This window comes from Fringilla coelebs, assembly GCF_963513975.1.
Source record: "Fringilla coelebs genome assembly, chromosome: 2".
Lineage (NCBI taxonomy): Eukaryota > Metazoa > Chordata > Aves > Passeriformes > Fringillidae > Fringilla > Fringilla coelebs.
Window position 1 is genome coordinate 31,039,273 of NC_140029.1, and position 16,525 is coordinate 31,055,797.

The 16,525-nt window shown below is 43.5% G+C and overlaps 1 protein-coding gene across 1 annotated transcript in view; it reads left to right on the forward strand.

Moving 5' to 3' along the window:
* Nucleotides 1–378: 378 nt before the first annotated feature.
* Nucleotides 379–16,525, forward strand: part of AFF3 (ALF transcription elongation factor 3) — a gene marked incomplete at both ends in the record, with an annotated part of 315,685 nt that continues 299,538 nt past the window's right edge. Inside the window, one exon of the mRNA XM_084226662.1 lies at nt 379–431. Coding sequence (XP_084082788.1) covers nt 379–431 — 53 coding nt within the window. The remainder of the gene's footprint in view (nt 432–16,525) is intronic.

Consider the following 16,525-nt stretch of genomic DNA (forward strand, 5'->3'; position numbering starts at 1 on the left):
GGCGCTGCGTGCGCGGGGCGGGCGCCGCCTCGGCCGCGCTCCCGGCGGCGGGAGGGAGGGAGGGAGGAGGCGCGGGGGAGCGGGGCGGGAGCGGAGCGCGGCGGCGGCGGCCGAGCCGAGCCCAGCCGAGCCGCGCCGCGCCGCTCGCACACGAGCGGTGGCACCGTGTGCTTTCTTTTGGGGGCAGGGTGCTTGCTTCTTTCCTCGGGGGAAGCGGGAGGAAGGCGGCCGAGGGGGTCCGTCCCCTCCCGCGCGTGTGCGGAGAGCGGCCGGCGGCGGCGCCGGGGGTGCTCCGCGCCCTCGCCCTGCCCGCGGTGCAGTTACGATGCGCCCCGGACGCCGTGTGGTTGCAGCGCGGCGGCGCTGACATCGCTCACCATGGACAGCTTCGACTTAGCTCTCCTTCAGGAGTGGGACCTGGACTCTCTATGGTGAGTGGTGCCTCTGCTTCCCCCCGGCGCGGGGACACAGGGGCTGCGGGGGATGTGCGGTAACTGGAGGGGGTGCGATGACTGGGACATGTGCAATATTTTGGAGTGGGTGTGCGCTTACCTGGAGAGGTGCAGTAAATTTGGGGTACAGCAATAGTGGGCGTGCAGTAAGGGGGTGCATTGGCCCGAGGGTACAATAACTGGGGCAGCGGGTGCATTAGCAGAGGGTGCAGCCCAGAGAGGTGTCTCCTCTGCCACTTGCTCTCCCAGCATTGCTGGCTCGTCAGGGGCACAGGGACGGGTGCCCCCCTCTCCTGACTGCCAGGGTGGATCGGGGAGGTGAGTGTGGTGTTTCGCTGGAGCGGTCACCTGCACTCGGCCCTCTGCCCCCCCGCGCTCACCCCCTTCCCCTCTAATAATACCTTGTACCCACCCACCTCTGGTACCTCGAGTTGGACTCATCCCCCATCCTTCCTGCACGCCCCTTTAACCCCCCCCCCCCCCCCACCCCAACCTTCGCTCCGCAAGTCCCTCCCGGGCCGTCTTTATTGTGCCCCCCCGCCCCCCCTCTCCATTGCATGCCCTTGACCTCCCCCTGCGCACCCCCGTCCCTGCCCGCCCCGGCGGCGGGTGCGGGGCTGCCAGGGAGGAGGGGAAACAATTTCTAGAAATGTCATTAGCGGCTGGAGGTGGGAAGCGCTGCCCTCCCCCCTGCACCACCCTCCCCAAGCTGCTGCCTCTGCCAAGTCCCGGAGTTTGCTGCGGGAGTCACGCTGCCCCCGGGCGGCCGCCGCTCCCCGCCGCCGGCCCCGGGGCGGCGCGCCCCCGCCGGGTCCAGCTGGGGTCCGCGGGGTGGGGAGGAAGCGCTCCGCTCCCCCTAGACCCCCCCGGCGTGCGGGGAAGCGCCCCGGGGCCGCGCCGGGACCCGTGGGGCGATGCCGCGGTGGGAGTCCGCGGTGGGACGCGATGGCGGTGCCCCCGGTGGGACGCGGGTGCGGAGCCCCGCTGCTCTCCGCCCGGCGCGGGCCGTGCCGTGCCGTGCCGTGCCGCCCTCCCCGGCGGGTGCGCTCCTGCGCGGGGCGCTCCGCGGAGCAGCGGCGGCACTGCGCGCCCGCCCGCCGGCTCCGGAGTGCGGCGAGCTGAGGTTTCTTTTGCCGGGAATCAGACACCGGTGTGCATTCTGTTTTAAACCGTGTTAGGTGATCTATGGCTTCTGTCAGTAGGGTGCGCGTTCGACAGCGCCGGCTTTTCTCCTCCGTGGCAGGTGTAGCAGAAGGAGCTGGACCAGCGAGTCCCGTTAGTTGAGCCGCTTCTCACAAAAGCCCTCAGGATGATGAGAACAGCTTGCGCTGCATAATGTGGGCGCTTATAAATGCATACATTGATAACATCGAGCCCAATAAAACTTTTACATTGCTGTGGGAACTTTAAAGAGCACGTATAATACAAAATTAGTTATTACCCCATAAAAGTTTTTAATTATAGTGTTTCTGCCTGTGACACAAGTTAAGGTTATGTCCTCGTTTCAATTATAAATACCAATATTCAGTTTATATCCGAACCATAACATTTATCTCTGGCCTGATTTTAAGTTTACGGTCCGTATGCATGATTTTACAATTAAATTACATGTTTTTTCTATTAAACAAGAGTGGGAGAAGTAATACTTTTACATATTTGAATGCTTTTCTCTTTCTCCTTGAATGAAGACAAACTTTGGACAAATTTTCTTTTTCAGCAAAAGTGCGCTGTCCATTACTCTGTTCTCTGAGCCGGCTATTTGAGTTAATAATGATTTGAAAAACTAACAACATAACTCTGGGACATTAGGGATCTAGGCTGTGTCTGGCCATTGCTTCTTCTCATAACCTTTTTAGCACGCTTCTTGGTTGTTTTGGAGCCACTTTCAAATGACTGTGGTTGCCATAAGACTCCTGTATGGGTCCAAAAAGACATCAACTGTTTTCCAGCTAAATTACCTCCTTAAAAATATCTGTATTTGCATTACTTGCAATCTTGTGGTTTCATAGCTCTTGTTACTTGTTGCAGTTTAGAAGGTGAGTTCGTCAGAAGGCCTCCAAACAGCCCATTGAAAGTTGTTGCATTGTGGCAGGCCTGCCTTCACTGCTAAACTTTCACCCCTTTGTAGGGGCTGAACCCCACAAATACCCAGAGCAGTGCCTGGTGAGGGCACTCTGAGTCTTTTTTGGGGCACTAGCTTCTGCCACCAGCTTTAGCATGCAGTATCAGGTCATGGGCTGAAAGTTTATCACAAAGCAGCCGTTTGACAAGTGGTTTGGAATAGTCAGTTTTGAAAACTCATACAAACAGTAATAAATAAAAGCTTACCTTGGCTTAGTGAAAGCTTCCAAAGTCTGCTGTGAAGGTCAGCAGTGCCCTGGGGCCCCGGGTCATTCTCCCATTTGCAGGCAGGGTGGCTGTTGCATGCTGCCCTCCTGCCATCCTGCCTGCTCACCTTGGGGCAAGTTATGGGCATTCTCAAGAAAGCTGGTGTGAATTCTGTACTAAAGTGACCAAAACAAAGCTTTTGGACATGGTGATGTGCAGCTATGAAGACTTATGAGAATGCCTTCAAAGTTATGCAGTTGTTGCCAAAAAGGGAAATAAAATACACCACATAGATAGGAAGTACTTCATGGCAAAGAGCAACACTTAAAGAGACTTAATTTTCTCTGAAGCAAGAATGAATGTTGTCCTTTATTCTTTTGAATGTGTCCATAATGGCAATTTGTGCACTTTATGACTGAAAATCTACTTTTTAAAGTATTTGGTGAACATTTTGCTTAGAAGTGCAGTAATTAAATATTAATGTGCTGTTCTAAAGTGGGGGGGGTTTGTTTGGGTTTTCTTTATTTATTTGAGATGTTCTTGGAAAATCAAAAGGTGTTTCCAAATGAACAGGGGCATGCTAATCAGTTTTCATAGATTGTTGCTATTATACTATTAATAAATTTTCTTTCCAATTAATACATGCTATGTCTTTTGCTTTGCTGTAACACAGAAAATGTAATGATATATTTGTAGTGGCTATAAGACAGTATTTAGCTAGTAAACTGTAATGGTAGAATATTGTAAGCTATTTTCTACTAAACAGTAGTTTTTCCAGGTTGTATGGATGCCAATAACAGTTCTGCTTTCCAGAAAACTACTATAATTCAAATAGTGAAAGCTGAGCCCAAACTCAAATAGGAATTTTAAGAAAACATACCAATCTGTGGTGTAAACAAAATTCGTGCCCATTTGGGAAGCTTTTTTTGGAACATTTTAGGGTGATCAGCCCAACTTAACTCAAGGTGTTGTTACTGCTGAGTTATCTTGAACAAAGGGCACTGACGACTTCAAACCACAGCCCTGTCTCCTGTTTTTCTTCCTCCATGCATTTATTTGTGTGCTACACGTGTAGTTTTACTTGTCCAGACTCGAGGAAGTGGATTCTCCAGTGTGTTACAGGTTTGCATTTGTTTACACAGGACAAAAAGAGATGGAAAATCTCAGATGGAGGTGTTTTATATGCCTGCTTGTACATCAGTAAACATCCTACACATGATGGAAAGCAGCAAATGAACAAACCAAAGGACCTAATCACAGTGCCCGGACTAGTTCTGCATTACAGGCATTTGTTTTGTTATTTGCTTTATTTAACAAATCAAGATTCAGCCAGGTCTTTAATTCCATGCTTAGGTTTGGGCACAGCAATAGTGAAGACCAGTCAGTAAAGGCTCTCCTCGAATGCTGATGTCAGATACATGCGTAGGCAGAGTTGCTCCCCATTCATTAAAAGCAATTAGCAGATGTATTAAAGCACTTACTGTGTTGTACCAAACAAGAAAATAATTTTGAATGTAAGATGTTTGTTAGCCACAAACAAAACAGTGTTTGTTTAGGTAAAAGAAGCCAAGTATGTAATTGGTTTATTTGGTAGTTACCTGATACTTCTGTGCGTTTTGAGTCAACATCAGTTTTGCAGGGGTTGGATAGTCCTGTAAAAAATGTATAGCTGTATAGCTTCCAAGCTAAGATCAATATCAAATGCCACAGTATAAGATGGCCCAGTGTGTTTTACAGACCTTGTACTGAATTATTAGTTCATTTGCTATCTTTGGGTCTGTTCCTGCTCCATTTGAAGTCAATGAGAGTTTTGTTTGGTAAGTTGCTATTAACAAAAAGTGGTCAGACATCCAGCAGTCTTATAAATGAACCTTTTGTAACTTCTTGATTCCAGGTTGCCTGGCTTTTAGTCTCTACATTTTATATGTAAGGCAAGATTTTTTTTCTTATGTTGCATGGTGTTTACTGGAGACAATTTTAGAAAGCTAATTCTACACATACTTCTTCAGTCAAAGTAGAAGATCACAGTGTTTATCCTTTTTGCAGAAAATGCTCAGCAGTAATACCTCCCTCTCAAAAAAAAAAAAGTTAGTGTTTTCTTTTATCTCCATCTCCTTTACAACTCCACTCCTAGCTGTGTCTTGGACTTTGCTCTTTATTTTTTTCTTTTTACCTCTTTCCCCTTTTCAACCAATAATGCTTGAAATCATCTTTGTCTCTTTATTTCTCTCTATGTGGTGTTTCCTATTCTCCCTTCCTCCCAGTGTCAACTCACAGTTACCACCTGTCCCTCATTGAGATCCCATCTAAAAATTTGCTCTTTCTGTGATGATTATAAGTTGTGAGCAAACAATAGGCAAGTAATAACTATAGATTGTTCCCTTCTCCTGCTTTCACAGCGTGTTCTCTCTTCTTCATGCCTGTTTTTTAGGCTGGAAGCCCTTAGGGTCAGGAACCGCTTTTATTGTTTGAGTTTTTTTTTTCTTACAGCACTGAACAAATTGTATGTACTAAAACATTATAAATAATAATAAGAGCAAGCTTTTCAAAATACTTTATAAACATCAGCTGAATAATAATAATATTCTAAAAACATGTCTGCTGTGCTGTGTGAGTGCTCATTTGCTGGATGTAATATACCACATCCTTCCTCATTTGAGTCTCCACTGAGTCCAGAGGCTTTGCCAGTTTACATCAGATGAGGATCTGGACTATTATCTCTAATTCACAGTACTTAGTATTTTTTGTTTTAGAATAATGAGTTTTTTAAGCTTGTGATTTGTTTTTGTCTAATAAGTAAAATTCTGTTACACCAGTAGGACAATGGATGTGCTTTCATCTGTCTCCCTGAGGACTGTTTGAGTACCCATGCCCAATTGTGTGATGCAAGAGATGAACAGCCCTTTAGGCTCTCATTCTGACACTCAGACGTGTAGATTTGTCCTCCTCTGGGGATGTATTCATTAGAAGTTGAGGCAAAACCCTTACTCTAGGTTATTGGAGAAGGGTTCAGAAGAGGGCATGAGATGGATGCAGCGTTTCCCATTCTTTGGGAATATTTTGCGGAAAATACCAGGTTTCTTAAAATTAGCGGACGAGAAATACAGGCCATTAAAAAGCAGAATTCAAAAAATACTGGCTGTGGGAACATCTTGTCATCCATATATTAGCAATAATTTCATACTCAACTCCATGACACTGTCATTAAAGGAAGCGAAGCAACTGTTTAATTACCGGGGTTTCTAACTTCATAAAACAAATTAATCCATTTGCTTTATATTTATGACTAGGAGATGACAAAGCATGAACAAAAAGGGAGATACCTTACAGTCAGGTTATTACTTTTTTAATAATAGGAGTAATAGAGTAAAAGTTGTAGAAATGAAGAGAAACTGGCATCACATATAGGCAGGAATCAGCGAGGTTAAGTTCTGTGTGACATGTTGTCTCATCTGACAGACTGATCGGGTTGTGGCTGTGAAGTGGCCCAGTCAAAAAATGAGATTTCACATGGGTGGCATTTTCTAGGAAACCCATGGAAACTTTCTTTTTACATGGTTGGTTAGCTGTAAGGCTAATTCCAGGGAAAACCACAAGTTCTTAGGGAAAAACTGGAAGTAGGGAAAGGGAAAGCTGTAATGAAACTTCCTTGGTTTTGAACAGAACTAGCTCTTCATAAACCCTGCCTTGCTGGGGAGTGGGAATTCCCATTTTGGTGCTGCTGCTGGGAACTGGATTCTGACTGCTCCCAGGGAGGCCACTGGTCCCTGCTCTGGCCAAATCCATTGGATTCACATAATTAGCAGTAGGGCTACTCTTCCGTCTCTTAAAAATCAGTATTAAGACACTGGTTATACTTGCTGGTTCTGCCTAAGGCCCCAGGAGAGCAAATAATGGATGCTTATACTTGAATACTCAGGTAATACTCTACATAATTTCTGAATAATTTGTGGATAACTGCAAATTTATACTTAGGAGAAAGAGTGAATGAACTGTAGTGACAGTTAAATGAACGTAATGACAATTATTAACATTCTGTGCTAAACAATTACTGTGTTTTTTCAAAGGTAAAAATGCATCACTTGTGTTCATCTCTTACAGCTTGATAGCTCAACTTTCCTTGTACCTTAAGCAAACAAGAAGTAGTGTTAGTGACTTAGGAGGACTGCATTTTATCCTCTTAGGAAGATTTAAACCTGAATGCATGTACCAAGGACCTGGATACAAATGTATCTTGGGAAATATGACAGTAGGAATGCAATTTAAACTTAGCCTCAGAGACCCTTTATGTATTTCTTAAAAAATAAATTAGTTCCAATGCAGCAGTGGTGGTCTCAGCAGGCAGGAAACACTTAAAATTATGCAGAAGGGACCAGAAATATTTGCTAGGAAGCTTTTTGTTGCTATGTTTTGTTTCTCAATAAAGATGATCCACAACTGTAAGTACTTAAAACTAAAAACAAGAGGGTTGTATCTGACAAAGCTGCACAACTTCTTAATGTAACCCAGTCTTTCTGTGTGGTTGTTTGCACATGTTTTGGAGCAGAGAAAGAGTCTTTTGTGGCTCAGCCTGGTTTGACTAGATGGCAGGAGTGTACAAATGGAGGATGAAGGTGGTGTCTGCTTACACTGAGTATGTTTTGATTGCTTTGAGCTGCCATCACTTCCTTCTGCACAAATCACTTTTGAAATATGTTAGGGAGAAACTCATGGCTTCCCTGGCTCGTGCATTGCCATGATGGTGCAGTCTAGATGCCAAGTATTATGATGACCTGTGGTGGTAAAAAAATGCAAATATGACAGACAGACTGATTAGAAGGAGAAAGGTTTGGTGAAGTATGCATTTGCCGAGTTCAGATTACAAAGCCATCTCCAACCATGCATCTCCCTGTTTCTATCCTTGCCTTCTTTGTTTTGGTCACAGAAGGTTTTGGGGAGCCTGTTCCTGTGCATTGATGTTGGCAGGTGTCCTAAACCTCCTCTGGGGGGATGTTAGCTTTTGTTCTGCTGATGCTAAATGGTGTCTACATCCTAGTGATGCACCAAGAGAAAATTGATTCCTTCTGTCATTGACCACTTGTGATTGAGCAGAAGGGTTCATCTCTCAGGTCTGTCAATTTTCAGAGAGAGTGATGTAACTTCAATGTTTTTGTGCTCCTTGGCTTTGGAACGGCAAGTAGATGGTTGTACCTTAGCCTAGAAAAACCTAACAGACTGAGTTGACAGAGACTCTGGAGAAGATAATTACATTGATATGCATCCAATAGAAGACACTTTTTAATATTTTTTGTTTCTGACATGGGGAGGGAACTTGTCATGTCATCAACTGTTTTTAAAGGACAAAGTAACAATAAAAGCTAAGCATGCATTTCTTCATTTGTGTTTGGCAAAGAGAGTGTAACATTTTCTCCAGGATGATGACCTTGAATTAACTAAATGTCACCAGTTTAAAGAGTAAATTAATGTCACAATGTGCTTTATTTGTGGTTAGGCCTGAAGACTGTCAGGAATTTCTTAATACAAAAGGTGTTTGTGTGCTAGTCCATTTACTAAGGCTCCCCACAAGAAAACCACCACGATCCTGACTGATCTGAATTTGTGTCAGCACATTGCCTTGCGTGTTTGTGTACACCAGAGTGTTTGCAGCTTGCGGAGCTCAGCCTTTCAAAGTGTATCGTAGAGTGGCTGGTGTTGGGAGGGAACAGAGATCACTTAGTGCCAACCCCCTGCCTTGGACAGGGACGCTTCCCACTAGACCAGGTTGCTCAGAGCCCCATCCAGCCTGGCCTTGAACATTTCCAGGACAGGGCATCCACAGCTTCTCTGGGTAACGTGTTTCAGCATCTCAGCAGCGTCTTGACCTTCACAGTAAAGAATTTCTCTCTAATATCTAATCTAAACCCACCCTCTTTCAGTTTGAAGCTGTTCCTCCTTGTCCTATCACTACATGCCCTTGTAATAAGACTCTCCTCAGCTTTTCTGTCAGCCTGCTTTAGGTCCTGGAAGGTGCTCAAAAGTTCCCCAAGACTTCTTGTCTCCTTTTTCTAAGGAGTGAATCCCATTCAGAACACAGCCTTCTAATGTAGAAGGAGCAAGGATTATAGCTGGGTTTGGGTCTGGTTTTTGGTATCTGCCACTGTCTATGAAAATCTATTCCAAACCCATAGCATTGGTGGCAGAAATGAATGTATTAGCAATATCTGTGGAAATGTGTACCTGTTAATTTATCCCTGGCCATTTAATACAGATGATTCTGCAGCATCTGAGGTGAAATGGTGTTGAGATAACCCCAACAAAGGAAAGCACAGATAAATGCTTTTGCTGCTAGAGCTGAACCAGCTTTTGTAGATCCAAGAGAACTATCTCTTTATGGCAATCTTCAAGGCTTCACACTTCACAAGACCTTGCCAACTTGGGTGCGTGGCTGTGTGAACATGATTACATAGCAAGTGGTATAAATGCAACCCTCTTTTTTTGTTGTTGTTGTTCTTAGAAGTATATAAGTAGCAGTATCTTGAACTAATTACAGCTGATGTAAAGCACATTTAAGGAAACCCGTTAGCAAAGAATTAAAACTAGAGCAGATTAGCTATTCTTTAATGGCCTTGACTGTAGATCTTTTGATGCCTTGGTAGCTTTTCTAACACTCATTGCTCATCTGTCTTTATTCAATGACTGAGAAGCTTCTTTCAAGTCACAGTATGGTTTTAATGTGAAAAATTTGCTGTTTTCTGCTGAAAAAATTATTACCTGGTAAGGTAAATTCTGTGGAGTTCTGTACTGTTTTTGTTGTTGAGATTTAAAGCATTTTGCTGCTCAATGTGTCTGTCTAATAGAATGAGCAATCCCTAATATGCTTCCTAGGAGTTATTAATTATTTACTTTCTTGAAATACAGATCATAGACAATTTTACATTGCTTCCCTTCATACAGACTTTCTTGACTCTCTTTTTATTTTTGTATGCTTTGCAAATGCCTATAAATTCATTTTCACTGAAAGGGAAAATAAGTAATTTAGATGATTGCAGCTGTTTCATAATTAATTAATTTCAATTTAAAATAATCAAGTAGTGCCCATCCATTGTTCTGTGTGCTTTTCTGAGGCATTAAGATTCACAATGTCAAAATAAGTTCCAGATGGAAGTGCATACTTTATAATCTGAGCAAAAATGTCTCGTTTTGTCAAAAACCTGAAGAGTCCTGCCCTGATCTAAACAGAGAGTATTGTGCTTAAGCACGTTTTCCAGGTTTTGGGCAATTGCTTTAGGAATTACCTGAAAGTCCCAGTTTGAAAAGTTTTATAGGGTAATAACTTATAAACAGAACTATAGAGCAAGATGAAGAGTGATGCATGACTATCTATTAATTTGTTTCCTCAAATACCCCTGGCATCTGTTAAAATGTAACAAGTAACAAGGTTTAGCACATTTCCCCCTTTCTGGCACTCTTCTGTGATAAAGAGAAATATTTGCAATGATAAATCATCTCTTCGCTAATAATCAATAAATAAAACATTCTCCTGATAAAAAATTCATGGTAAAATGAAATAACAAAAATTGAGCAAAAGGAAAAAATAGTTGAAATGGTGCGCTGAAAAAGTCAGTAGTTCTTACACTTTAATATATGCTAGGGTTAATGGAAGACTTTTTAATGTGGCAGTTTGCAATAGGAATAAAAAATCTTTTTTGAACATGAAAGACTGTTATGTAAGAAGTTTACATTATGTAAATGTTAGTGTTATTGGCAATAGGCCATTATAAAGGAAAACTTCGTATTCAGAAAAGCATTCGCAAATAATGGGATATATGCAGCAATCTCTAGTCCTCACTTGGACAACTTTCTCTTTGAAGTCAATGGAAGTTTTGCCTGAATAAGGTGGAAGAAATTAGCCCATTCATTATTATCTGAATTACATCAAGAGCTGACTGCTAAACAATAAAATCATGATTCATAACGTAACGGCTTCACTTAATTCTTTTGTAGTCTTAATATATCTCATTATATGGTACTTCTGTTCTTTCCTCTCTGTGCAGTATTCAAATTAATAACAACCACCTTTACATAACTGATGGTTCGACATGTTTTGCTGCCTTAGCAAGATCAAAGGATTTTATATACCCTTTTTGGATAGATATCAAGAATAGGGTGATCAATCTCTTCAGTAACCATTAAGCACATTGTAAATATCTCAAGGTACCCAATTAGACACAAGTGGTTTGCCAGATGCTGAGAGCATCACCAGTTGTCAGGAGATCCCCAAATCTGTGGGACAGTCCAGAATTTATTAGGGATTAGTGATGGTTGGAGTTGTCACTCCACTGATTTGTGGTCATTCTGCTGTGCCCTGCCATAAGCAGCCTGCATGATATGTGGAGATAAGGTTCAGGTGACAGATATTTCGTCTTGCCCCCCAGGCACCTCTGGGTGGGACGGGGGCAGGGGTGGATGGACACTGGTGTTTCAGCTCCTCTCTTGTGACCAGAGAGGAATGTGAGTTATAGTAAGTGAAATAGCAAAATTAGAAGGGCATAAGAGAAGCAGACTGAAGAGAGCAGCTCAAGAAAAGGGACCCCCAAAAGGCTTTATTACGAAGCTGGAGTTAACCCATTAACCCCTCTCCAGGAAGCCATCTGCAGCCTTCAGGGTTTAAGAATTCTTTTTATCTAGAGATGTAATTGACACAAGATGTGTAACAGCTGCAAGATGTCAGGTTTGTCAAAGTAACTAGAAAAATTAGTTCTATGACACACACAGAGCAAAGTAATGTATAGCTAAAAAAAGAAAAGGAATAAATTATCATAAGGGTTAAAAAGAGGAAGAAAAATAGTTTAATAATGAAAGTTGCAGTTAATTCTGGAGTGCTGATGATTTGAAATGAAACTACAACGGAAGTTTCTGAGAAGAGTCAACATCCTAGCTGTTTACCCCAATAGAAATAATAGTGAAACTCCTCACGTTCCCATTATAGCCATACTTCACCGAGGGGCTGGAACGCTCAGTGCTCTGCAGTGGCTCCAGAGTAGGGTGGCTCTGTGTTATTTTACCCTTCAGCCTGTTGCTGTTGTTATTCAGCATTACCATTGCACTTTGCACCTTCATAGGGACCAGATTTGCTGTAAGAAGAGCTGTCGAGACTTGGGACAAAAATCCAGTCACAGTACTAAAATCTTTGTCGGCAAAGTGAAAAACAGAGGAAAATTATGGATAAAAGGTAAAACTGGTCAGATAGAAAAGACTGGAGCATTTTAATAACCCGAATAACCAGCAGTTGCAGCAAACCACCAGCCTGACAGTGCTGCCAAATCTATGAGTGTGAGCATGATGGGAAAACTGAGAACTTTCTTTTTAAGAACCTCAAAAGGAACAATGAAATGATTTTGGGCATGTTTATGAGGACTCCTCCCAAGTATGAGTGACAGCACAGGAATAACCTAAGGGGGATTAGTTGGAAACTTGGAAAGCCTTAATGGGTCAAGAGAAGACTAGAAAGCCTTATTTTAATAACTTCTGGTAATGACTTTTCATAATGATTGCAACAGGCCACAAAGGGCCTTCATGGCGAGGAAAGTGGGAACCAGTGAGAGCTGTGGAGAAAAGAGGCTCTTAGTCAAAGCACCCTGCTTGGGAAAGGCTGTTGGCTGTGGCATCTCAGCTGGTGCTGGCTCTCATCTGTGAAATCCAGTTGTGCAGACTAAGGCATTTATAGCAGCAGAAAAATGCCCTTGCCCAAAGAAGTCAGTAGATGGGTCTCAGTAACACATTATAGTTTAGAGCTCCCATAATCCCAGTGTATTAAAGTTCTGATACTGAAATGCTGATAACTATTGGGTGTTCTGCAGGGCACTTCAGCACCTCGTCAGACCACATGTGGCACCAATGGGAAATAAATAAATATACCTATTACACTACTACTATGGAGTACTCCTAAAGTACTGCTGCTTTGGATCAGACTGAGTCTTGGAACATTGACCTGGATGCCAGTCAGATATACCTGATTCCCACTTTCTGGAATTACTTGGAAACGAACCTCTTATTGAAAGCCTCAAAGAAAATGGAATTCTGATTTTTGGAACAAATACGTAGCTCAGGTGTTTTCCTTTGCTCAACTCACATTCATGTGCCAAAACAACTAATAAAATTTCAGCCTTGCTTATATTGTAATTTGGTTGGCGGAAGAAAAGTCATCTATTAAAGCTGAAGTCATCATAACTCATTAGGTGCTAATGTATCTGCTGTGTGGTGGAGAAGCAGGCCAGCTCTGTTGAAACGCTGCTGGTTTGCCCTCATCCGCTCTCTGTTGTCTCTGGAGGACTGGGAAGTATAAACAAGTTTTCTAGCAATGCACGCTCAGAGTATGCTGAAGTAGCTGCATTTACTTTATCCCAGAAGTCTGTCTCTGTCTGCAGACAAGCATGGAACCAAAGTGAATGCAGAAGTTTCTGTATTTCCTCCTAGGAAGTCTCAGGAGAATAGGTGATTGTGTGTGCTCACAGATGTCCTGGGTACGTGCAGTAAATCCAGCATTTTCTGAACATGCTGCTGGCCTTGCTGCACCTGGTAATAAACCCTAGCAATAAATCAGGTGATCTGCACATGCATAATAAATCCGATGCACCTGAATGCCGGCATACAGGATGGACATGCTGTGCACAAACTGGCTGTTTTCCAGGTCTTCTGGATGTCAGGTTTCCACTGTGACTGGCTTGCCTGGGAGTTCTGGAAAAACTGCTGACATTCTCTTTTTATTTCAGCGTTTCCAGGGCACGTCCAGGGGGAGGGGGACATATGGGGGTTACTAAAGCCTGAGCATAATTTTTCAATGTGCCTGTACTCATTCAAGCCATGATACGAGCCTGAAAATATAAACTACACCATACCTGCAAAGGTATTCTTTCTGTCAACTTAGGCATTTTTTGAAAATAATTACAAGTTCAAATCTGTTCTCTAATTTCTTTACATTAAGATTTTGTGTGTATCAGGTGAATGTTCGTACAGCTTCAAGGCATAAGCATCCTGAGTACCCTCTCAGTATCCATTAAAATATTTATTTTTGTAGGAAAACTTTAATTTAAGAGTTGTCAGTGTGTGAGGACCTTCCTGGGGGCCATGGAGGTCAGAGCATCCCACACAGGGAAAGGTTGGAGCCTGCAGTTGTACACTATGATTGTGTGCTGTTCTCCCACCTCGGAGGATGTTCAAAAGAGGTCAGCTTCAAGCCACAGATGGGTCATGGGTTGCTCCCTGCCCTGTGGGCTGACTGACTTGGCACAAAATACATTCACATGCTGGAAAATCATACAATTATATAATCATGGAGTGTTTTGGGTCAGAAGTGACTTCAAGGATCATCTAGTTCCAACCCCCTGCCAGAGCAGGGATGCCATTCACAAGACCAGCTTTGCTCAGGGCCCCATCCAACCCGGCCTTGAATGCTTGCAGGGATGGAGCATCCACAGCTTCTCTGGGCAGCCTGTTCCAGTGCTTCACTACCCTCTGGCTAAAGAATTTTTTTCCTAACATCTAATTTAAACCCATCTTCTTCCGCTTTAAAACCATTGTCCCTTGTCCTGTCACTATCTGCCCATTTGAAAAGGACCTCTCGCTCCTTTTTTATAAGCCCCCTTTAGGTGCTGGAAGGCCTTGGGGAGGCTCCCTGGAGCCTCTCTTCTCCATGGTAAACAACTCCAACTCTCTCAACTTGTCTTCTTAGGAGAGGACCTCTGATCATCTCTGTGGCCCTCCTTCAGCCTTCTCTAAGAGGTTCATGTCTTGTGTGGAGGACTCCAGAGCTGTATTCTGAGTGGGGTCTCATGACAGCAGAGTAGAGGTGGAGGATTGCCTCCCCTGACCTGCTGGCCACTTGTCTTTTGATGCAGCTGTGGATGCCATTGGCCCTCTGGCTGTGAGTGCACACCCCTGTCTCATGTTCAGCTTTTCATCCCCCAGAACCCCCAGGTCCTCTGCAGGGCTGCTCTCAATGACTTCTTTTCCCCATCCACTCATATCTGGGATTGCCCTAACCCAGGTGCAGCACCTTGCACTTGGACTTGCTGAACATCGTGAGGTTCTGCTGCATCCACTTCTCAAGCTTTTCCAGGTCCCTCTGCATGGCATCCTGTCCTTCTGTCGTACCACCTGTGCCACTCAGCTTCCTGCCGTCTGCAGACCTGCTGCGCTCGATTCCGCCGGCGGTGTCTTTGATGAAGATGCTGAAGAGCACCAGTCCCAAGGCAGGGCCCTGGGGGACACCCCTCATCACCCACCTCCCCCTGGACATAGAGGCACGGACCACAACTCTCTGTCTGCATCCATCCAGCTAATTCCTTGCCCACTGAGCAGTCCATGGCTCTCCCATGTGAAGATAAGGCTGTAATGTGGCACCATATCAAAGATTTTACGGGAATCTAGATGGGTGAAATCTGTCATCTTCCCGTGTCAACCATTGCCATAACTCCCTCATAGAAGGCCATCAGACTGGAAAGGCATGATTTGCCCTTAGTAATAGGAGCAACTAGGTTTTACATTAGTAAGGTAAAAAAAGGTAGCCACATCCAGCTTATTTATCGAAAATGCTTCCTTACCACTTGGTTATTGGAAACTCCAAGTGTGTACACTAGGGTTTGATTTTATTTGGGTCTGAGTGGTAGAGGTAACGAGCCCCATTGAGAAATGGCAGCAGAGAATCATAACAGCGGCCAGATTGATACTTCCTTCATCCCCACTTCTGCATTCATTTGGGAAATGAGGGAAAGGACCTCAGTGCTATGAGAGTAGGTGACTGATTTTGTAAAAATAAAAGCATCATCTTTATGTTCTCTAGGAAATAAGCCTTCTTTATTATCATGATATGGGCTGTATAGAAATGAAGCAGGGGACTTTACTGGACTGTATGTCACTGCACTTGTGTTTAAATGAGGAGTATATTCAGGGCAAAGATGCTGACTTGATTTCAGTAAACCAGAAAGCATGTAAAATATTGCTAGACCCTACTGAGTTACAGCGTTGTGTCTCCTTTGGACTTTCTCATGGTGGTTTTCTATGCCAATTTAGGACCCTCCCTTTAAGCTAATTAGAAATTCTGAGCAAAGTTGGAAGGGATTTGTGTTTTTCTTCATCTGGATGACATGCTTATCAAGTCAGCTACCCCCAGTCTGATACAGCAGGCTGCCAACAGACCTGTCACAGCAATGAAGAGGGTTTGTGGTGGAGAAAGAAAGTATAATGAAAACCACATCCACCAATTAAACACCTACATTTCCTTTTAGACTCCAAACAATGGACGTCTTTCCTTTTGCAAAAGAGATTTCTCAAATCAAAGCAACTCATAGAAAAAATATAAATTAGGAAGGAAGCTCTGAGCAGATATTTAATGAGTCTCTGGCACAATGACACAGCGAGGTGTGACACATTCATGAATATGATGTAATTGAAAAGATTTAGGTTTGCAAAGGTTTGCTCGGCAATCAGGCAAAAGTAATGCAGCCAAATATGGGACATGTTCAGGTCAAGTTTTTGGTGCCTGCAATATCAGTTTTTTACAGATAGGAAAAGAGTACACTTGATGCTTTTCTTAGTCTGTGATGCACATTTTTAATACCAGAAAAATAGCATCAGTTATATTTTTTACTTGAGTGAGCATAAATTGACCTTTTTATAATAATGACAAGACATAGAAGAAGATCTTTGAAAATAACTGTGGACTAGTTAAGCAGAGGATGAGATAGAGCCTGGATATGACACATTTA